The sequence below is a fragment of the Bos taurus genome, chromosome 5 (assembly GCF_002263795.3).
Source record: "Bos taurus isolate L1 Dominette 01449 registration number 42190680 breed Hereford chromosome 5, ARS-UCD2.0, whole genome shotgun sequence".
In the NCBI taxonomy this organism is placed as follows: Eukaryota; Metazoa; Chordata; class Mammalia; order Artiodactyla; family Bovidae; genus Bos; species Bos taurus.
In genome coordinates this window covers 24711737-24736454 of record NC_037332.1, presented here as the reverse complement: position 1 = coordinate 24736454, position 24718 = coordinate 24711737, and the positions used below count along the sequence as shown (strand labels likewise).

Below are 24718 nucleotides of genomic sequence, written 5' to 3'. Positions count from 1 at the left end.
GAATTTTAATTTTTTTTTTTTAAAGGCTGTATCATGTCAGGGAGATTTAAGTACATTGGCCAGTGTGGTTACATCATTAGCAAACCTTGGAAAAACTAAAGATCCTGCTCCAAATAGTAATGAAGTGTCTATGATTGAAAGCTTAAGCAATGGTGATACTTCTTATACCTCTGTGTGTGAATTTCATCAAGAAATGCAGACAAACGGTGATGTTTCAAGGTAAGATCTGTTTTGAGCATGTGTCCCTTTGCCAATTGTCCTTTAGTATCTCTTAAAAAATACTTTTATGTTAAATATTATTTACAGAAGTTTCAAAAAACAATTATTTCTATTAAACTTAGAAAATTTAAGTCATAAGTAAACTTTCATTGAAAAATTCTGTTCAATATAAAATGATGTCCAGCAGGTTACATTGTAAATAGTGAGCAATAAGTAAATATGATAAGATTAGAAATGTAGTCATAAAATTCAGTTTTGGTTTTTTTTTCCCAATAAAGATGATAATTTGGGTCTGATTTTTCAGATGTTCTAGTTGCCAGATTTTATATTCTGTGTATTTAAAGTTTAATGTATATCTTACTAGGCAGTCATTTTTCATTTCCCCCACCAATTTCTGGTGATGAAAATAGGTTTTAAAAATTGGGTTGAATCCATTATAGTTTTAAGTTTACACTTCAGGAAACTTGTATCAGAATTCTACTTTTCATTCTTCTGCTATTAATACTTAGGATGTAGAAACCAGCTTTTTTTACACTCTGTTCCTCTTCTAAAATATTGAACGAACTGCAGAATCTCACCGAGTACTTTGTTGAACATGAGATTTTAAAGAACTGTAGAAGCCCTCTCACTGAAAAATACAAGGAGCTGTTTGACTAGTTACTTACTAATATTAATTATTTGCCATCTTAATTTCAGATTCTTATAGTTCAGATGTAGCTGTGTTATCATAAGTTTATTCTCTGCATTTTTAAATAAAATTAAAAACCTAACTTTGTTTTGTGTAGAATAAAGTCAGCTTAAGTTCTTGCTCTTGTTCTTCTAAATAACTTTTGTATGTAAAATAAATGGCCTGATACCTTGTTGTATCAAATATTTAACTTGTAAAAGGAAGCATAAGAATTTTTCTCCCCTTAAATCATGTAAGTTTTTTAAAAAGACTAATTCTCTGGTAAAATATATTAATAATAAAGTTTTTCATACTATACATTTAAAGTTTAATTTGTTATTTTTGGAGAGTGAGTCAAAGACATCACTGAAATAGGATACTCAGTGATATACCAAAGTTCTATTTTCTAAACAGTTTTTAAGGCCTAAATCTTAATTTCAGGATTTTATATAGAATTCTCATTTTATTGTGGAGATTGGCCAAGCTCACAGCTTCTGATGTCTCCTTATAGGGCATTTGACACTCTTGCAAAAGCTTTGAATCCTGGAGAAAGCACAGCCTGTCAGAGCTCAGGAGAGGGCATGGAAGGAAACGTACACCTAATTGCTGGAGACTCAAGCATAAATTACATCGAAAAAGAGGGGCCACTTCTCAGCGATTCACATGTAGCTTTCAGGGTATTTCTATATATATATACATTTCATAATTTTTATGTTGTGTGACCATTTTAATTGTCCTTTCAGAAATCAAAATATATTTGTTGTGCTTTTAAACTCAGAGATACCCCAAATAGGATTCGAAACACCAGCTAAAACATAAAATAACAGCTCACTAAAACATCCTGTTTATATAGTACTCACAATATCAATTAATGTGTTTAAGATTATAAAAGTTAGCTTTTAGGACATTTGGACATGATTTGTTTCGTTTAGACACTGTTAGACATGGTTGATGGGGGTATTCTTAAGTATTGGTGTTCATCATGTGTGGAATCCACTGGTTTTATTCAATGCCTAGCTACTACTGCTTTAGTGTAAATCAGTATCTAAGACCCAGATTTTCTGCTTTTACCAAGTTAACTACAAAGAACAGAATTAATTATATAATGCCTCAGTTAGCTAGCTCTCAGCCTCATTTTAAGAAGGTTAAAATTATTTAATTTTTGGTTTTTAACTTTTTACACTTTAACCATTTGGAGAAGGTACATCTGTAATTTCTTTTTTGCTTCCTTAAATATATTTATGATGGAAACAATACATGTAGAATACTAGAAACAATACATGTAGAATATTAGAAAATAACATCTGGCATTTGATTTGTCATTCAGATAATATTCAAACTACAGCTATATAGGCTGACCAATGAGACATTGAGACCCTTCATTAAGACTCTGCTGTTTTGATCCCTCTGTTTATCTTTGCTCCTCCCACCCTGAGGACTGTTAGCAGATCATATGCAAGTGATTGAAAGTGCTTAAGAACTCTTAGCAGTGCATAGCATAGCAGTCCTGGACTACCTGAGGGTAGTTGCTCATAACTTTACTGGCGATTATAAATTTCCATGGGTTTCTTATGAAAATATATACAGTTATCAAATAGATATGTGTGCTACTGGCAGAAATAATGAACACAAGATAAATCTAACCCTGGCCAGGGACTTCCCTGGTGGTCCAGTGGTTAAGACTCTGAGCTTCCACTACAGGTTGGTCACGTGGGTTCCATCCCTTCCAGGAACTAAGATCCCACATGCTGTGTGGTGCAGCCAAAAAAAAAATCTAACACTGATCAAAGCTGCGTATGATAAAATTTATTCCTACAAAATTTGGCTTAGTAGAATTGACTCAGAGAAAAGTCACATTTAAATAATTGTGGCTGTAATTTGATATAGTCCACAAATGTATCATGGAAACTAGTCTTTATGGAACATTTTACCAAAGTTAATTTACATGAAAAAATCAGAAATGCTTTATTTGTACTTTACAAGAAAAAATTTTATGGGGGCTATAGGAATAGGCAGTGAGAATAATCAGTGTCATCCTTCAAAAATTTGTTTTGGACAGATAAATTGGGGAAATTAAAACATTTTTCTTTCTAGAATTGGCCTTGATATAATGTTGGAGGTTTATCTTGGCTTTAAGAAAATTATGTATGTAAAACAGTTTTTTCTCTATAAAATAATACAATGTGGCAGTCTTTTGAATAACAGGTTCTAGTGTATATTGCAAGTGGTTTCAGTTTTACGATTAGAGCAACACAGTTTTCAGCATTGCCACCACTATTGTGTAAATCGGGGTGCATCTGTATCTTTTAGCCCCCAATATCCAGTTTTTACATATTGTAAGTATTTCATTTGTTTTAGAATGATTTTAAACTACTTAGTAAAGGGTAATCTTGTTTTTGCACCCTAATCCTACCCTTAAAACTAGTAATCTTTGGTAATTACTTTCAGGGATTTTTTTTTCCCCCTACTCACCATAGGCAGTACGGAAATGTATGGTAGTTTCCAATTGGTTTTTTATATACTTATGTGTGGAAACAGTTGAATCCTAACAATTAAATTTATGATGCTTAATATCTACTTATTATAATTCTCTTAAGGAATGATATTTTAATTTATTGCTGCAGTAAACATTTCTCAAACATTTTAAAAATTATCTTTTCACATGTGAAATTTCAGCTGTTGATTGTCCTGTTCTATTACTTGACACCGTTTTGTAAATAGACAAACCGCTTATGGTTAACACTGAACAAAGGAAATTAATATTTTTTGCATTTTTATCTAACATTTCCAGAGAACTTTGGTATCATTTCGATGAAAAGCTTTAATCTGTTTGGCATCATAGATACCTTTGAGAATCTGTTAAAAGCTGTATATTCACTCCCCAGAAAAATGCACATGGGCATTTTCATCTGTCCCCCAGCAGAGGTAGCTACTGTTAAATGTGTGGTGTATCTCCTCCTATCATATATACAATACACATAAAGTGTGTATCTATATGCATATACTCTTTTTAACATATATTGGCTCATCAATGTTATTTTTGCTATTTTTTTCTGCTTAGATGTCTGAAATGTTTCTTGCTATCTCAGTTTATGTTACTAATTTTAATGCCTGCTAAGTAGGCATGGATTATTCTTTCCTTAGTGATAGAAATTTGGGTTATAGCCAGCATTTAATTTAGTTTTTCTGTTAAGAGTGGTACTGAAATGGATATCCTTGTATATGCTTTTTTGTGCATATTTGCAAGTATCCTTTTGAAATAGAGATTTAGAAATGGCGTTGTTAGGTCATAGGATAAACTCAGTTTTAAAACGCTGATAGATACAGCCAATTTGCCCTTCATTTGACCGGTACTCAGTTCCCTGGTGGCTTAGCTGGTAGAGAATCCGCCTGCAATGCGGGAGACCTGGGTTCCATCCCTGGGTTGGGAAGATCTCCTGGAGAAGGGAAAGGCTACCCACTCCAGTATTCTGGCCTAGAGAATTCCGTGGACTGTATAGTCCATGGAGTCGCAAAGAGTCGGATACAACTGAGCAACTTTCACCTCACTTCAGTTGTATGTATTTGTTTCCCTATATCATCACCTATGCTTGGTATTACTGATTATTTTAATAATTTTAAAATAGAAGTTTCTTATGAATGAAATTACATTTCAGTTCAGTTCAGTCACTCAGTCATGTCCGACTCCTTGCGACCCTATGAGTTGCAGCACGCCAGGCCTCCCTGTCCATCACCAACTCCCGGAGTTCACTCAAACTCATGTCCATTGAGTGGATGATGCCATCCAGCCATCTCATCCTCTGTCGTCCCCTTCTCCTCCTGCCCCCAATTCCACCCAGCATCAGGGTCTTTTCCAATGAGTCACCTCTTTGCATGAGGTGGCCAAAGTATTGGAGTTTCAGCTTCAGCATCAGTCCTTCCAAAGAACACCCAGGACTGATCTCCTTTAGGATGGACTGGTTGGGTCTCCTTGCAGTCCAAGGGACTCTCAAGAGTCTTCTCCAACATCACAGTTCAAAAGCATCAATTCTTAATTTATAGCAATAAAAGATCTCTTTAACAAGATTTTCAGAAATGCTTTGATAAGTATTTTGATGTAGGATCTTTATTTCCAACAGTGGTCACACATTACCTAAGGTCAGCCTGTGACTGTTATGGCCACAGACACATTTTATTTTTCCTGTAGATTAGATGGTGAGATTTTGTGTAGAAGCTGCTTTTTGAAAAATTGAAAAAGCAAGCAGTTCTGAGCCCTAATTCCAAACGTCTTCAATGTGTTGAATTCACCCATGCCCGTTATCTGGGAATATGCACTCTACAAATGGCATCAGCAGGCTCACTTCACTCCTTACTCTCCTATAAGCATTTGAATTTGTTATCCCCATAGCCTAAATGAAAGGGACATTTAACATAAAGGATTGCTTCTTGAATTAAGTTTTCTGTATACATACTGTTAATGAAGAGAGGAAAGGAAACACTTACTGTTGATATGAAGACAGAAAGTAACTTTTAAAAATACACCGAGATAATGTTGTGGTTGGTATTTGTTAAGTGGAATTCTGCTTTATCTGAATATTGCTTTATTAGAAACTCTGGTCTTTTTGTTTATTCTAAATCCTGTTTTTAGCTGTAACATCCAGTGACTTGGATTATATCAAGATTTGCCTTTTTGGCTAATATGTAAGATAGTTACTTGACATGTTGACAGTTAAGTTTTTCAAAGAAGTGCTCATTTAGAAGTGTCCGATGTGAGATAATTGACCTCATCCCTGTTCACACTAGCTCACCATGCCGTCTCCTATGCCTGAGTACCTGAATGTGCACTACATTGGGGAGTCTGCCTCCAGGCTGCTGTTCTTATCAATGCACTGGGCACTTTCAATTCCTTCCTTCCAGGCTCTAGGGTAAGTGTCCTGAAGTTCTTGAATATTAAGTGTGATTTTGTAGCACAGATGTACATGAGGCAAGAGCTTTTATTTTGGGAGAATTTGTTTAAACGGGGCAAACTGATACAGCATTATAACTTGAAATTTTATATGAAGGATCATAGTGGGTGGTGTTTACTGTATATTATTTTATGTGGAAGATTATCCATATTTCATAATCTGATGGAGTTAACAGTTTGAATGAAGTCAGTGCACTGGAGCCAGCATTTATAATAGGCTGTCTTTGATTGGCTTAAATAAGGGAGACTCTAGATGACTTGGGGTATTGTTTCTCCCTACCACCACCGTTTCAGTGTCATCTCAGGCTTGTTAATAAGGATCTGAAACTTGCATACACTGAATATGTCTGAAAATAGAAGTAATTATTTTTTAATCATGTGGTTGGTTGCCCCCTAAAAAAGTAAGAAAATATAAATTAGCCCATAGTACCACTATGAAGAGTTAGAAGTTTGGTTGTATCACTGAAGAGCATGTCTGTATTCTGTTTAGATTAGGTGGTAATGGAAAATGGTCTATTATGAGAAATCCAAGCTTTGTTTAAAGTCAGATTTCTTTATTGTTTTAAAGTAACTGGTTTGAAGAAGCAAAGAGACCATGGAGAAAGTTAAGCCCATAGTTAGAAAAGTATTGGTCAAGTTGTAGGACCTCATTGTACAACAATGCCAATGTTATTTTCTAACTAAGAGATATAACGCAGGCCATCAAAAACTGACTTTTTAAATCTGTTTACTCTGTTCTTTTTTTGTGTGCTTTGTTCACTGGTTGATTACCTTTGACTTTCCTGTATAAAACTTTAGACTCAGAGTTTTCATTCCAGTCCCTAAGAAAGGAAATGCCAAAGAATGCTCAAACTACTGCACAGTTGCATTCATCTCACATGCTAGTAAAGTAATGCTCAAAATTCTCCAAGCCAGGCTTCAGCAGTATGAACTGTGAACTTCCAGATGTTCAAGCTGGTTTTAGAAAAGGTAGAGGAACCAGAGATCAAATTGCCAACATTCGCTGGATCATCGAAAAAGCAAGGGAGTTCCAGAAAAACATTTATTTCTGCTTTATTGACAATGCCAAAGCCTTTGACTGTTTGGATCACAATGAAGTGTGGAAAATTCTGAAAGAGATGGGAATACCAGACCACCTGACCTGCCTCTTAAGCAACAGTTAGAACTGGACATGGAACAACACACAGGTTCCAGATAGGAAAAGGAGTACGTCAAGGCTGTATATTGTCACCCTGCTTATTTAACTTCTATGCAGAGTACATCATGAGAACCGCTGGGCTGGAAGAAGCACAAGCTGGAATCAAGATTGCCAGGAGAAATATCAATAACCTCAGATATGCAGATGACACCACCCTTATGGCAGAAAGTGAAGAGGAACTAAAAAGCCTCTTGATGAAAGTGAAAGAGGAGAATGAAAAGTTGGCTTAAAGCTCAACATGCAGAAAACTAAGATCATAGCATCCGGTCCCATCACTTCATGGCAAATAGAGGGGGAACAGTGGCTGACTTTGTCTTTGTGGGCTCCAGAATCACTGCAGATGGTGATTTCAGCCATGAAATTAAAAGATGCTTACTCCTTGGAAGGAAAGTTATGACCAACCTAGACAGTATATTAAAAAGCAGAGACATTACTTTGCCAAAAAAGGTCCGTCTAGTCAAGGCTGTGGTCTTTCCAGTAATCATGTATGGATGTAAGAGTTGGACTATAAAGAAAGCTGAGCACTGAAGAATTGATGCTTTTGAACTGTGGTGTTGGAGAAGACTCCTGAGAGTCCCTTGGACTGCAAGGAGATCCAACCAGTCCATTCTAAAGGAGATCAGTCCTGGGTGTTCATTGGAAGGATTGATGTTGAAGCTGAAACTCCAATCCTTTGGCCACCTGATGCGAAGAGCTGACTGATTTGAAAAGACCCTGATGCTGGGAAAGATTGAGGGCAGGAGGAGAAGGGGACGACAGAGGATGAGATGGTTGGATGGCATCACCGACTCAATGGACATGAGTTTGGGTAGGCTCCGGGAGTTGGTGATGGACAGGGAGGCCTGGTGTGCTGCGGTTCATGGGGTCGCAAAGAGTCCAATACGACTGAGTGACTGAACTGAACTGAATATTGTATTTTCAAATATATGAGTCAGTTATAAGGTTTCATAAAACATATTTGATATTTGTTTTTGTTTTTATAGGCAAGAAAACAGCATATCATTGGTAAAAGCTTATTGGAATGAACTTTTTACTCTCGGTCTTGCCCAGTGCTGGCAAGTGATGAATGTCGCAACTATATTAGCAACATTTGTCAACTGTCTTCACAGTAGCCTTCAACAAGGTAAAAAGCACCTTATTTTTCCTTTTCTAGGATATAAGAGGAGACATCGGTTTTATAGTATTACGTTTAAAGTTAAGTATCAAAAGATAAATATCAATAATCCTTTTTACCTTACATAATTGTTACATTTTGATATAATTCATTAATCAACCAAAATAGTTTTAAATGATAGTACAACAAAACTGAAACAAATGTATTTAAGTGCTCTTTCTGATCAGGCCTCATGAATTTTTACACTTCAACGTACATACCAAAGAATCCAGGGTACGCTTATATAGAGGTAATCAACTATTTATAAATGTATAGTTACCAACTGTTTTTAAACTGCTTTTCTTCATTGTAGCCTTTTGAATCCCAAGGTAGGCTAAACTTTTTTTTTTTTTAATCAATTCATCAGTATGTATCCTTTCACTTAGACACTACTGAAGAGTCACAAAACAATCCTAATTATCTTTTTCCTTTTCCTGATTACAACTCCCATTTGCTTGAGGAGACAGGTGGGCAAGCACTGATTTATAAATGTTTTGTTTCAGAATGGCTTGTGACTATCCAAGAAGGTGCCCCTTCATCAAATGGGAAGAACTATTTTTTTTGAGTTCAAGAAAAAATTATAGACAGAGAATTACATTTATTTCCTTTGCATATGCCACTTCCTGTTGTTGTACATTTTTCTTGAACTATCTGCTTCCCCTCCATTTAATGGCAAAGAATAACCTCATCAATAAGATTATTGATTATTAAAATCTCATCAATAGTAGATATACCAGAAGTCAGTACTACATAAACACAATAAATTTTAAGTTAGAACATACTGTTTTATTCAACTTTTCTTTGGTCTTAACAGGGTTTTTTTTGTTGTTGTTGTAATAGTGTCGGTAACTTAAATATCTAGATGATTTTGCTTATTTTATTGATATAAACTTAAATCCTATTAGCAAAATTTGAGTCTTTTGTAGTTAATCTTTATAGCTTATCTTCTCAAAGGTGTATCTTGGAAGGAAACATAACCTTTAGGGCTTTTTATATTAACAGCCTGTTCTTTTTTTATTTTCTTGAATGAACAGTGTCTGAAGATCATTAATTAGTTTCATTTGAAGTTGGCAGAGAGGGACTTCCCTGGTGGTTCAGTGGCCAAGACTCTATGCTCCCAGTGCAGGGGGCCTGGGTTCCATCCCTGGTTCAGGAACTAGATCCCACATGCTGCAACTACGACCCAGCACAGCTGAATAAATAAATAAATAAAACACTAAACTTGCAGATATATTGAATTTTTAACATTTGATAAATTGATTATATTCAAAGCTGGAAATTAGTGAGGAGGAAATATGTTGGATAAAAATAGTCATACATTTTTGCTGAACACTAGAAGATTTTGTTTGTTTTTAATTAAAGATAAAATATCAGCAGAAAGAAGGAAATTATTGATGGAACACATCTTCAAACTACAGGAGTTTTGTAACAGCATGGTAAAACTCTGCATTGATGGATATGAATATGCCTACCTGAAGGCAATAGTACTCTTCAGTCCAGGTATATAAACATTTACTTCTTATTCAAAATACAGTGTTTGAGGATGTGGAGAAATTACAACCCTCATACATTTGCCATTGGGAATGTACATTGATATGGAAACAACTGAAGTGTCCATGAAACAAATGAATAAACAAAATGTATATATAAATGGAATATCATTCAGCCATAAAAAGTAACGAAATTCTAATACATGCCAGCATGGATAAACCTTGAAAACAGTATGCAGGTGACAGAAATCAATCACAAAAAAAAACGCATATTAAATATTTCCATGTATCTGCATTGTCTAGAATAGGCAAATCTATAGAGAGATTTGTGGCTTCCTTGGTGTAAGGATAGGAGATAATGGAGAGTGACTACTAATGGGTGTTTCTTTTGGGGCCAACAAAGATGTTCTAAAATTAGATTGTGGTGAGGTTTGCACAACTCTGAATATACTAAAAAACTATTGAATTGTACACTTCAAATCTGTGAAATTGTTGGATGTTAGACATCTGGGCATGAAAAGGAAAATTGAAGAAATCAGTGAAATGACATAGACTTTTAGTCCTGTTCAGCACTTGAATGTTTAGGTATATTTGCTAGGCATCATTAAAAGGCAAAAAGAGAGATGAAGATTGCTTTGTTAATGGGTTAAATTTCCAAACATGTTATGCTGCTGCTGCTGCTAAGTCGCTTCAGTCGTGTCCGACTCTGTGCGACCCCATAGACGGCAGCCCACCAGGCTCCCCCGTCCCTGGGATTCTCCAGGCAAGAACACTGGAGTGGGTTGCCATTTCCTTCTCGGAGTTCCCAATAAATAGAAAAATGGGTCTCTTGTCTTTCTGCCAAGTACTAGTTTTTACATATAGTAAAATGACAGTAAAGCTCAACAATCAATTTTAGAGTAAGAAAAATTGCCTATTTTCTTAGGCTCTGTATTCTTCATTTTGGTATATGTTTTTCTGTTACTATGTATCATAATAAAATTATCTGAGGAACCCTGCTTCTTACTACCTTCAGTGATATCAGTAAGATAATTAAAGCTATTTTGTACTATTATTCTGATGTTTTAGCTAAATTAATAACATGTATCGCAATCTTTATCACAACCAATTTGCCACTTTAATTTTCCTTAAAATTGAAAGACCGTAGATTTGACAACAGAATTATAATGTACTTTTGTTTTATTAAATATTCCCTCTGTTTCTGTTTGCTACTTTTCTTATTCTCCTTAGTCAGGATACCACTTTCCATATTTTAGGCATAAGTTTCATGAAATTCTTTTAACATTTCCATTTCAGTGAAATATTTATATAGGTTATTTCATGTTGCTATATTATTTTTCTGATAGAGATGATGTTCAGAGTTTATATTTTCCTAAGTATCTTTTTATCCTAACAATGGTGAAAGGAAGATTTTCTTATTAAAAAAATATAGAATATAGCATGCACGAGCGTGGGTGACATGGGTGAAGGAGAATCATGAGGTACAAACTTGTAGTTATGATCAGGTCACAGTGATAACATTTGTAACATGGTGACAGTAGTCACCATTGTAGTGTAAACATGAAAGTTCCTAGAAAATAAACCTTGAAAGTTCTCATCGGAAGAAAAGTTTTGTAGCTTTGAATGGTGACAGATGATAACTAGACTTACTGTGGTGATCATTTCACAGTGCATATGAATGTCACTTCATTTTGTTGTGTACCTTAAACAGATACGTTGTATGTTAATTATACTTAAGTTAAAATATGTATTATTATTTTAATGAAAAAAATTTTAAAGAATATATTTTGAAAATGGGGGCTTCCCTCATAGCTCGGTAAAGAATCAGCCTGCAATGCAGGAGATCCCAGTTGGATTCCTGGGTTGGGAAGTTCTGCTGGAGAAGGGATAGGCTACCCACTCCTGTGTTCTTGGGCTTCCCTTGTGGCTCAGCTGGTAAAGAATCCGCCTGCAATGTGGGAGACCTGGGTTCAATCCCTGGGTTGAGAAGATCCCCTGGAGAAGGGGAAGGTTACCCACTCCAGTATTCTGGCCTGGAGAATTCCATGGACTGTATATTGTATAGTCCATGGGCTCACAAAGGGTCGGACATGGCTGAGCGAGTTTCACTTTCATTTTCATTCTGAAAATATTTCCTTGGTTAAAAATACTTTTAACCAAGCTAAGTCATTTCATTTTTTTGTTTCTATTGAAAGCAAAATGATCAAAATCCTTTCTACCACTTTTGAAATAGAAAAGGCTGTCTTATTTTATTTGAGCCCAATGGTTTCATTTTTTTATTAAATGTTAGAATACATATATCAGATGAAATAGTTTTAAGGGTTTAAGTACAGTGCCTGGTATTTAGTGGGTGGGTTACTAAAATAGTATTTGTGGAATGAAAGAGCCACACATATATGATCGGGCTTCCTTCTGAACTGTTTTTTATTACCTCTTCCATCTCTACTTGGTATCTTAGTAAATGAGTATTCAGAACTAAGGTAACAATATATTCTTTAATGTTTCAGATCATCCAGGCCTAGAAAACATGGAACAGATTGAGAAATTTCAGGAAAAGGCTTATGTTGAATTCCAAGATTATATAACCAAAACATATCCAGATGACACCTACAGGTATCTAGAAGTTAAATACTATTTAATTAAATTCATCTTAAAAGTTTTTGTGTATCTGTTTCCTTATTCTCCATTTCAAGTGTAATTAAATTTAGTCAGCTTTGGCCTTTCAAGTAGTTAATGCATTGTTGCAAGCACTTTATATGTACTGTTTTATATGAGGCTTCAGCACAGAAAGGTTAAGTAACCTGCTCAAAGTCACACAATAAACAGCAGAGCCAGGTAGTTTGACTCTCACACCCAAGCTCTTAACTTGCTTCAGATGAAATAATGGATTGAATTAGAAAAGCGGATGAAAAGTGCATGAATTTAAAAAATAGCTTATTTTATAATTAATTTTGAAATTTGGCCTATGGCATTTATAGCAAGGTGTTTCTTACCAGTGTCCTTTAATAAAATGAACTCAGTTTTTGAGTGATTAAGCATTTGGCTGTCAAAGCAAGAGCACCTGGGTTTAATGCCTAACCCTGCTACTAGCTGTAAGACCTTATAGAAGTTAATAGAAGTTATTTAACTTCTATTTCAATTTCTTTACTGTAAAATGGAGATAATAGTACCCACATTTTATAATTAGTATAAGGATTAAATCAGTTAATATATTCAAAGAGCTTGGTAGAGCAGTGCCTGTTACATAGTAAGGGCTATGTAAATTTGTTTACTAATATTATTAACATACTTCAAACTAGTAAAAGAATATGTTACATATAATAACTTTTTACATATATTAGATAATAGGCTTATAAGGCAGTTCCATCATGAAAATCAGCTGTAGTTTATCTAACATCTAAATAGTTTTCCTACCTTACTTCCTAAGTATCTATTCACAGTTCTGTGAATACAGCTCAGCTGGTGGGAACAAACAGGAAATGAGGTATTTGAGCAGTATAGTACATGAACACAGAAAGATCACTTAATTCTGGGTCTGCTGGTTTCACTTGTTCTCAAGTGCTCCAGTGTTCTCAAGAGTGTAAGGCCTTAGCATAGAGGAAGGACAGATAATGCCACAAACTTTTTGGAAAGGTAGTTCTTTGGGTGTTAGTTTTGTTATGATCTTTTTTTTTCTTTTTTCAGTGTTTTAAAGTTTCAAAAGTTTTATACCTTATATAAATTAATGGGCTTTCCCTGATGGCTGAAAAGGTAGAGTCTGCCTGCAATGCTGGAGACCAGGGTTTGATCCCTGGGTCAAGAAGATACCCTGGAGAAGGGCGTGGTGACCCATTTTAGTATTCTTGTCTGGAGAATTCCATGGACAGAGGAGGCTGACAGGCCACAGTCCATGGGGTCGCAGAGTCGGACACAACTGAGCAACTAGCACACACACATACAAATCAATGGAGTATTTAGAGTTTTCCTCGTTTTGACTGTACGCCTTCTTGCTGACCTCTGTTCCATTAGGTTCCAGGTTCTTTGACCTCTGGAACTCTTTCTTAGTTTCTTATATCCATAGTTAGTTTCATTAATTATCTTTGGATAGCAGTTTTCAACTTAAGATGTACTTTCACACAAGACATTGTCCTACCTCACTAGCACAGAAACTGGCAGGGATCATCTTGTTGATTGTCACAACATTGGGAGAGAGACAGGGCGAGTAGTGGCTTCCACCCATTCACATAGCTAGGAAGTAGTTGAATCAGGATTTGAACCTGATGGTTTTGATTCTGTAATCTGTGCTCTTCCCATTAATAACAGCTATTGCCTATTTGGGGCTTCCCTAGTGGCTCAGCTGGTAAAGAATCTGCCTGCAATACAGGAGACCTGGGTTCGATCCCTGGGTTGGGAAGATTACCTGGAGAGGGGAACAGCTACCCACTCCAGTATTCTGGCCTGAAGAATTCCATGGACTACTTCCATGGGGTCACAAAGAGTCAGGCATGACTGAGCGACTTTTCACTTCACTTCACTTCACTTCATTGCCTATTTTACTATTCCCAATACATTTTGCAAAGCAAAACCAAAAAAACTATCTTTGAGCCTCATGTATCCTGATAACACAAAACATTGCTATGATAACCTTGAAAGAGTTCCTAAGCCATTAAACTTATAACTCGATCCATGGTTTAAAACTTTGTTCCATGGTTCATACAACCAACTAGAGGTAGCACAGCATAGCAGTTAAGAGCAAGGCTTTCCAAAGAAGTCTCTCAGACATCATATATATCTAGGTGATTGTCATATCGTTTAAGGCTTGAGAATACTAAATATTACAAGTGTTGAAAACCATTGGTAATCTTTGTTTATGGCATTGGTATTCATGCAGAAATTACTGATGTCTTTCAACTGAGTTACTCTTTGATTTACAACCTTGTTCACCTTCCTTTTCTCTTTTGAGGTTGTCTAGACTACTACTTCGATTGCCAGCTTTGAGATTGATGAACGCTACCATCACCGAAGAACTGTTTTTCAAAGGTCTCATCGGCAATGTTCGAATTGACAGTGTCATCCCACATATTTTAAAAATGGAACCTGCAGATTATAACTCACAAATAATTGGTCACAGCATTTGAAAGCTGAGATCTCAATTTAAAGTGATTGTTCTTTCCCAGAACACAAGAAGATACCAAATCGAACTCACTGATTCCAGGGCATCTGGAAATTTTTACTTTAAAAGAGAAACCAAAAACCAAGATATTTAGATTTTACTTCCTTAAGAAGACTGTTTGAAGTGACTGAGCAGGTAGCAGGAATTAGAATTTCCTTTCCTGTCTTATTTAAGTGAATAAAAAATATTATCATCTTATTCTTGGTTAAGATGACACCTAAAGCTGTCACCTCTTGACTAAGATTTCTCCTTTTATTTTATAAAACAAATAAATAAGTCTCTCTGTTTTCCCCCCAGAATTGTGTTCTATTCATGTTTACTTTCATTATGAACCAGTACAAACACTTAATCAATCGCTAAGAAGGATCTTGCATTTTACGCTTCTAAAATATAATCTGTTTTAATTACCTGTCTAAAGAAGATTATTTTATGCTCAGTGATATAATGATAACACTGGGACTATAGGAGATAATAATTGAATATAAATATTTTTTTGTTTTTTGTAAATATCATGGCACCATTAGCATTTATCACCCTCATTGCTGGCAATGAGACATAGGTTATTTGTGAACTTAAGAGCTGATATCTTTAGTGTTGTGTATTATTAGTTACAAGCACTTTTTATTTATGTATGTAGCAGAAAATTGTTTTTGAGAATAAGATAGGGTTCATGTTTTAATATTTTTGGTTTACTGTGTTGTAAAAGTAATAGAAACTGATTGAGTGCCACAAGCTTCAGTATTTCACAACAGATATATAAATTGTTGCTGTTTATTCCACAGAAAGCATCTGTCATCTCTCCCTCTTTTCTGACCTGCATTTAGTTTCCTGACCCTTCCATGGGATTTAGCCAGTTTCTGTTAGGTCACTGCAAATACCTCCTTTGTGAAAGTGGATTTATCATAGCCAGTCTGTGTTTCCAAAGTGAGTTAGACAGTTATTTAAAAGCAATTGATAATTTTTTGAGACTTCAGTTGTTTAATACATGGAGGAATGTGCACTGATTTTTCACTGTAAAGGGGAAAGGGCTGTTGTAACAACAGTATGAGCATCAGCCTGAAGCACTGCCTTGTATACCACAATGGAAACAGTTTAGATTCCTTGAATGTCTTCCACAGTAATGTTTTCTTTAGCAGAACATGATACTGTTAAGTATTTCTTTGCTATAACTTCGTGAGAAATTACTTTGTTATCTCTATTTGTTGATTTTTTTTAAAAAATAAGGATATTTTATTGCACTTGAACATTTTTTACAAAGATTTTGCAATAGAAGAGAAGCAGAATTTGGGGGAAGAGTATGGATTTTACTAATTGCTGCTTTATAGTAAATAAGAAGTTTTAAAGTGTCAATTTACAGTCTTTACCAACTTAAGGGAAACTTTTTTTCCCTATTTAAAATGTGATTTTTGTCAATGGGATTTTTTTTCTATAATGACAGCTGGGTAAACTACATTTAGTACAGAATAGTCAAATGGAAAAATCAGTAGGTTTATACCTTTATAAACCCGCTGAAGAAAGCCAAGGATTCGAGAAATTCTTTTAAGTAATGTACTAATGGTTAATTAAGATACATGTTTGAAGTATTTTTCCTGATTACATTTACAGTTGTATTTGGAAGTGTTTTTTAAAAACTACATTAAAATGTGGCCTGCATTACAAATTTGTTTTCTGCCAATATATTTGATTTCAGAGTCCTGTTTGTTCATTGGTCATCCTTCTGTTTGTCCCATTGTTAAGAAATCTCTAGTAATATTTGTGAAAGTACTTTCAGGAAGGAAAAAGCATGGAAAACATTTCCATATCCCAATATTTTAGGATGATTTACAGTTCAGTTTGAAGACTTGTAACTAAATATTACACACTGACCGTTTATTTTCTTTCTCTCCTGAAATCTCAGTAAAGTGTAAACACACAATGACAGATGAAACAGGAGAGAAGAAATCAAAGGATAAGAGAGTTGAATAAATTTTAGGGAAAGAAAATGTGGGTAGAGAAAGAGCCAAAACCAAGGGAATGGTCATCTGAATGCCTGCAAAAGATGGTACACTGAGAAAGGAGCCAGTATGCGTTGCAGTGTCCAGCAATGCTGTCTAGTGCCCGGGGAATCAGGTGCTCATCTTCAGAGATGGTACTTGCAGCATTAACAAGAGGATTGGTTGCATATCTGTCTACAGAATCATTGAACTGCCTTTCTCTACGTTTATTCAAGTCAGGTGACCCCTTTCTTTTTCTTGTTTTTTGTCTTGTTTTTGGCCGCGCTGCACGGCATGTGAGATCTTAGTTCTCCAACTGGAGATCAAACCCATGACCCCTGCACTGGAAACTTGGAATCTTAACTGCTAGACCACCAGGGAAGTCCCCAGTGACCACTTTCTATCATTCAGCCTGTTTGAGCAAGAAGCCAGAGATGAATAATCTTGAGACACTAAACCAGAAGATCACAGGATTTATAGGATACCAGGGATAACAGAAGGCTTTGATTAGGTATAATCTTGAAGATATGGATTAAGTGAAAATCTGCGTTGAATATGGGCTCCCTAAGCATGTTCCCGTCTACGGCCATATGCCAAAGCCTTTGACTGTGTGGATCACAATAAACTGTGGCAAATTCTGAAAGAGATGGGAATACCAAACCACCTGACCTGCCTCTTGAGAAATCTGTATGCAGGTCAGGAAGCAACAGTTAGAACTGGACATGGAACAATAGACTGGTTCCAAATAGGAAAAGGAGTACGTCAAGGCTGTATATTGTCACCCTGCTTATTTAACTACTATGCAGAGTACATCATGAGAAACGCTGGACTGGAAGAAACACAAGCTGGAATCAAGATTGCCAGGAGAAATATCAATAACCTCAGATATGCAGATGACACCACTCTTATGGCAGAAAGTGAAGAGGAACTAAAAAGCCTCTTGATGAAAGTGAAAGAGAAGAATGAAAAGTTGGCTTAAAGCTCAACATTCAGAAAACAAAGATAATGGCATCCGGTCCCATCACTTCATGGGAAATAGATAGGGAAACAGTGGAAACAGTGTCAAACTATTTTTTTGGGCCCCAAAATCACTGCAGATGGTGATTGCAGCCATGAAATTAAAAAACGCTTACTCCTTGGAAGGAAAGTTATGTCCAACCTAGATAGCATATGAAAAGTAGAGACATTACTTTGCCAACAAAGGTCCGTCTAGTCAAGGCTATGGTTTTTCCTGTGGTCATGTATGGATGTGAGAGTTGGACTGTGAAGAAGGCTGAGCGCCGAAGAATTGATGCTTTTGAACTGTGGTGTTGGAGAAGACTCTTGAGAGTCCCTTGGACTGCAAGGAGATCCAACCAGTCCAATCTGAAGGAGATCACCCCTGGGATTTCTTTGGAAGGAATGATGCTGAAGCTGAAACTCCAGTACTTTGGCCACCTCATGTGAAGAGTTGACTCATTGGAAAAGACTCTGATGCCGGGAGGGATTGGGGGCAGGAGGAGAAGGGGACGACAGAGGATGAGATGGCTGGATGGCATCACTGTCTCGATGGACGTGAGTCAGTGAACTCCGGGAGTTGGTGATGGACAGGGAGGCCTGGCGTGCTGCGATTCATGGGGTCGCAAAGAGTCGGACACGACTGAGTGACTGAACTGAACTGAACTGAACTGAAGCATGTTCCCAGAATGCTGACCACTGGGTATAGGCTTCTAATGCCAGGATTTTTTTTCTTTAGGAAAAACTAATTTGTCTGGAAAAAAGATCTGACACTCAACTTTTGGTTGTCCCTGATAAGAAGACTGCCTACCATTTTATCACTCTTCAGTGAATCCCAGTATTTCTAAGTCATATATGTATACATGGGGTTCCCATTCAGCTCTCTAATGTCTATTGTTAAATATGAACATAGAGCCAGGATCATCAGATATTTGAGGAAAATTTTTAATATATAAGAGATCAGCTATAATCTGATGGTGGGGGAAGATAACAATGCAGTGATCAGAAAAGTACCCCACCTTCAAATATTATTAATATTTTGAAAGAAATGTGTATTCATTAAATGAAAATAGGATGCTTTGAAAAGGAAAATTTAAAGGAAGAAACTGCCCCTGGAAATTTAAACTGATAGCCAAAACAATTCATTAGAAGGGTTGCAAGATAAAGTTGTTGAGGAAAGGTTTCAAGGTTTCAACAACCTTCAAAGTACAATTCACCCTTGAATAATATGGGTGTTAGGGGCACCAACCACCTGCAGCTCCTGTAGCACTGTAGTGTGTGTGTATTTTTTTAAGTCTGCATGTAAGTAGACCCACACAGTTCAAACCCATGATTTTAAGGGTCAACTCTAACCAAGAGACAGAGAAATAGAAAATGAGAAAAGAGAACAGGACGTCTAACATTTTAATAGTAAGGACTTAAGAGAAAACAAAAGACGAGGTAAGAAAATTACTTGATACAAGAAAAGTTCCACAGAAGGACATGTGCTTCTCAGGTTGAATGATTGACCTGTTAAATGAAAAAGATCCATACCATCTTGAAATGAGAACAGCATAATCAAAGAAGATAGTGTATTACTGCTTCTAACAGTATTGTGGAATAGATAACTCTGAAGGCCTTTCATCTATTGCTGGACTTGAAAGAAATATGGCATGAGTTCTCAAAGCAGGCTTAAGTTGTCCCAGGTCATGAACCCTCCCTGTCCTGGCAGAATCAAAACTCTGGGGAAAACATTAATTTACATCAGAGTTTTGCACAGTTTTCTGTAAAGGGCCAGAGCATCAGTGTTTTTTACTTTGAGGACCTTACCATGTCTGAATCAACTACTCTGCTGTTGTTCAGAAGCAGCTGTAGAGTGTACATAAGTGAATGGGCATGGCAGTGGTCCAGTAAAACATTTAAAAAACAGGGAGTGAACTGGACTTAGCCCTTCGAGTGTAGTTGGCTGACCTCTTAATTTAGAACCTCAATTTGTCACACATTAAGCTCAACCAAATATGAGCTCACAAAATTATCAAAGTTAGAAGGAAATTTGAATGAGTCAGCAATAAGCAATACATATAGATCCTAAAAAATATTGAAATTGTCCTATCTGTACATGATTCAAAGTGTACATAACAAGTTTTAAGAAGAAAAAAATGAAATCGAAAAGGAGGTGGGTGTTCTGGTTCAACCAGTATCCTTTTGGGCATCTACTGTGTGCTGTGGTTGTAGGCACTTCGGAGTCCCCAGCACTGCTGGCTCAGTGACCTGCCTTGGTGACCAACACCACCAGCCACCGACTCACCTGAGCCAACACCTAGGGCAGCTCTTCCATCTTCCCACCCCCATCGAGTTCAACAGTAACCCCTGAAGCTTCAGCTTCCAGAGTTGGTCACAGATCCCTTCACCTCTGTGTGTGTGCCTCTGCCCCCGGCAGCCTTCTCCAGCAGCACCACTGAGAACCTTCTGAAGCACATCTGTCTGCGCCCGTCCATTCCCTTCTTAACAACCCTTCCATGGACCCGCTTGCCAACTGGACACGTCCCAGCTGCCTCCCATGGTCTCTGGAGCCCTGAGGGGTGTGACTGACTCAGGCCCAGTTCTTCAGCCTTCTCCCTGTGTGTCTGTGGGACACACCAAGGTCCCTGTCCCCTTTGGGTGTGCTGCCCCCACTCACCTTCACTTGCATTTTGCTCTTCATCCTCTGCCCTCTGCTTCCAGGGATGGAGGTAATTCCCCAGGCCTTTTCAACCAGCCCATCTCTGTCCTTCTCACTGACCTGCCTTTTTCTTTAAAAAAAAAAAAAAAAAAATATATATATATATATATTATATATATATGTTTATTTAAAAAAAAATAAGTAGCAGAGTTGGCTTGGGTGGACACTGCGCACATATGTTGGGTCTGTTAGGCACCCACAGTGGAGAGAGTTGAACTTTGATTTTGTCAGTCAGCATTATGGGCAGTGAACTTAGAAAAGTCGTGGGGCCAGCAGAAATCCTGAATAGGATGGTGGTCTCCGTGCAAACAAGGGAGAGACTGAAGAACCAAGTCGTTTAGATGGTTTACCTGGTTTCATAGCAGGCCTGGCAATTTTACAAATCTGAGGCCCTCACCCAGGTGGAGGATAGCAACTGCAGGCTGAGCAAAAGATTCCTGCACTGCCCTGTTACCTTACCACCAACCAATCAGAAGAAAGTCACATACCCTGTAGCTCTCAACCCAAATTTTACCTATAAAAACTTTTCCCTGAAAACCACTGGGGAGTTTGGGAATTTAGAGTATGAGCCACCCATTCTGTTTGGTTGGCCTTGCAATAAACTTTTCTTTCCCACCCCCACAAAAAAAGCAAGAAACGGGAACAGCAATGGGGAACAAACATTTTAAAACAAGCAGAAACAACACTAGGAAAAAATGAAATCTTAAAAATCAATCCATGGTTAAAGATTATGCCTTTAACACATCCTTTTAACACACACACACAGACTTATATCCCAGGGAATTGAAAACAGATCTGGAAGAGATGTATACACTCCCATGTTTACTGCGTGATAGCTAAGAGATGAAAGCAACCAAAAACACCCACTGAAAGATGAATGGATAGAGAAAAAGTGATATGTACACACAGTAGAATATTAGCCTTACAAAAGGAAATCCTGTCACATGGATTTCATCCTACAACGTGGATGAAACTGAAGGATAGTATGCTAAGTAAGATAAAAGTGAAAGTGTTCGTCGTGTCTGACTCTTTGTGACCCCAAGGACTGTAGCCCACCAGGTTCCCGTGTCCATGGAATTCTCCAGGCAATACTGGAGTGGGTTGTCATACCGTTCTCCAGGGGATCTTCCTGACCCAGGCAGATTCTTTACTGTCTGAGCCAAAACAAGGCCTGCATGATTTCATTTATAGCAGGTATCTAAAGTAGTCATACTCTCAGAAAGTAGAATAGTGGTTATTGGGCTCTGGTGACCTAATAGGAGCTCCAATAGAAGCTTCCCAGGTGGTGCTAGTGGTAAAGAAAGTAAAAGTCGCTCAGTTGTGTCCAACTCTTTGTGATCCTATGGACTATACAGTCCATGGAATTCTCCAGGCTAAAATACTGGAGTGGGTAGCCTTTCTCCAGGGAATCTTCCCAACCCAGGGATTGAATCCAGGTCTCCCGCTTTGAGAGAGGATTCTTTACCAGATAAGCCACCAAGAATACTAGAGTGGGTAGCCTATCCCTTCTCCAGCGGATCTTCCTGACCCAGGAGTTGAACTGGAGTCTTCTGCATTGCAGGCTGATTCTTTACCAACTGAGCTATTAGGGAGTGGTAAAGAACCTACCTGCCAATGCAGGAGACGTAAGAGATGCAGGTTCGATCTATCCCTGGGTGTTCCCTGGGTGGGAAAGATCTTCTGGAGGAGGGCATGGCAACCTACTCCAGTGTTCTTGCCTGGAGAATCCCATGGACAGAGGAGCCTGGCGTGCTATGGCCCATAGGGTTGCAAAGAGTCAGATACAACTGAAGCAACTTAGCAAAGCACAGCACAACCTAGTATAGAGAGAAAGGGGAGTGTTGTTCTGTGGGTTGAGAGTTTCAGTTTTGCAAGATACAAAAGTTCTAGAGATTTGCTACACAACTATATATATAGTTAACATTATTATACACTTTAAAACAAGATGGTAAATTTTATGGGTTTTTTTGCTTCTCCCCCCACATATACACAGGATGCTAGGAAACCAAATTGTACTTTTGAAAACTGTTCCATAAGGGAGAATCAAGCATCTTTCCTATATGAACAGTATTTTAGGAACCAAATAGTTGAGAGGAAGTTTTTTCTTTACAGGGCTTCCCAGGGTGGTGGTAGTGGTAAAGAATCTGCCTGCTAGTGCAGGAGATGCAGGAGACATGGGTTCGATCCCTGGGTCAGAAAGATCCCCTGGAGGAGGGAATGGCACCCCACTCCAATATTCTTGCCTGGAAAAATGAATGGGCAGAGAAGCCTGGCGAACTAAGGTCAGTGGGGCTGCAAAGAGTTGGACATGACTGAGCACACACACACACTTTTCTCTTTATAGGAGATTTGAGGCTAATGAAGGAATGAAAGTATTTAGACAATGCTTAGCAGTGACAGCTAAAATCACCAAAAAAATGAGACAAGCAGACACCATATATGCTCCTGAATGGAAAGATAACAAAAAAATGAACACAAATCTTGTTAGGTGCCTAGATTTAATGATGCTAAAGCTGAAACTCCAATACTTTGGCCACCTCATGCGAAGAGTTGACTCGTTGGAAAAGACCCTGATGCTGGGAGGGATTGGGGGCAGGAGGGAAAGGGGACGACAGAGGATGAGGTGGCTGGATGGCATCACCGACTCGATGGACGTGAGTTTGAGTGAACCCCGGGAGATGGTGATGGACAGGGAGGCCTGGCATGCTGCATTTCATGGGGTCGCAAAGAGTCGGACACGACTGAGCGACTGAACTGAACAGAAATACAGGGGCTAGAAGAACACAAGGACACAATCAACAAAATCCAGACAGTGGAAAACTCTACAGGAGAAATTACCAGTGTGTTTGTCAAATAAACCAGAAGGACCAAAAACAAGGTGTGGGAAATGGGGAGAATCATATATTAAAAGAAAATCAGTTACAAAATATGGAACTTATTTGGACAAACTAAAAAAAAGTATTAAATTATTGTGGAAATTTGAACCTTCCTCAGCAGATATTTTATATTAAGCAGTTATTAACTTTTTCAGGTGAGATAGTAATAATATGGTTATGCTTTTAGAGTAATTTTTATATTGTGAAATAAGACAGATGGAATTTTTTAAAAACAAAAAAGCCTGTGGAAAGACCATGAAAGTCACACTTAAGCATAAAATAAATTCCTGTGTGACATAATTTTGAGTGAGTCTAAGAAAAGAAAATTTGATCCTAACATTTGGAGGTTTCTCTTCTGGGGTTGAAGATTTAGTAGTGTGACATTACATGTCTGGGTCCAATCTTATTACTCAGTCCTCTCAGGAAATAATGTGTTTCCATTTTTAAAACTCTTTAGACAATTATGAAGACTTTCAGTTATGGGTTAGAGTGTAAATCTTATAAGCCTTGGCCTTTTTAAAGAAATGATATGGTAAACTGGCATCTGGAAGCACAGAAGATGAGAAGAGATGAAGAAAGTAACCATGTGCCAAGTTTCTCATCTCAAATAGCTGGGACTCAGAGGACTGTTTCAAACTGACAGATCAAGGAGTGTGTGTTTTAAAGCATATTGAAAGTCATAAAGTTAGATGCTAGAAAAAATAATGTTCATTTAATTCCTTTTATTATTTAAAAATGGCAGAAATGCCACCCTTATGGCAGAAGGCAAAGAGGAATTGAAGAGCTTCTGCATGAAAGTGAAAGAGGAGAGTGAAAAAGTTGGCTTAAAACTCAACATTCAAAAAACGAAGATCATGGCATCTGGTCCCATCACTTCATGGCGAATAGATGGGGAAACAATGGTAACAGTGACAGACTGTATTTTCTTGGGCTCCAAAATCACTGCAGATGGTGACTGCAGCCGTGAAATTAAAAGACGCTTGCTCCTTGGAAGAAAAGCCATGACAAACGTAGACAGCATATTAAAATGTAGAGACATTACTTTGCCGACAAAGGTCCGTCTAGTTTTTCCAGTATGGTTTTTCCAGTAGTCATGTATGGATGTGAGAGTTGGACTATAAAGAAAGCTGAGCACCAAAGAATTGATGTTTTTGAACTGTGGTGCTAGAGAAGACTCTTGAAGAGTCCCTTGGACAGCAAGGAGATCAAACCAGTCAATCCTAAAGGAAATCAGTCCTGAATATTCATTGGAAGGACTGATGCTGAAGCTGAAGCTCCAATCCTTTGGCCACCTGATGTGAAGAACTGACTCTTCGGAAAAGACCCTGATGCTGGGAAAGAGTGAATG

At 37.5% G+C, this 24718-nt stretch overlaps 1 protein-coding gene across 3 annotated transcripts in view; it reads left to right on the top strand.

Annotated features, from left to right (window-relative positions):
• NR2C1 (nuclear receptor subfamily 2 group C member 1) overlaps positions 1–16484 on the top strand; it is a 40216-nt gene extending 23732 nt beyond the window's left edge. Inside the window, exons 8-14 of one of the 3 annotated variants that reach the window (XM_005206110.5) lie at positions 26–219; positions 1398–1551; positions 5669–5790; positions 8013–8152; positions 9545–9682; positions 12180–12285; positions 14615–16484. In XM_005206110.5, coding sequence (XP_005206167.1) covers positions 26–219; positions 1398–1551; positions 5669–5790; positions 8013–8152; positions 9545–9682; positions 12180–12285; positions 14615–14789 — 1029 coding nt within the window. In that variant the 3' untranslated portion in view covers positions 14790–16484. 3 annotated transcript variants of the gene reach the window in all.
• Positions 16485–24718: the final 8234 nt, after the last annotated feature.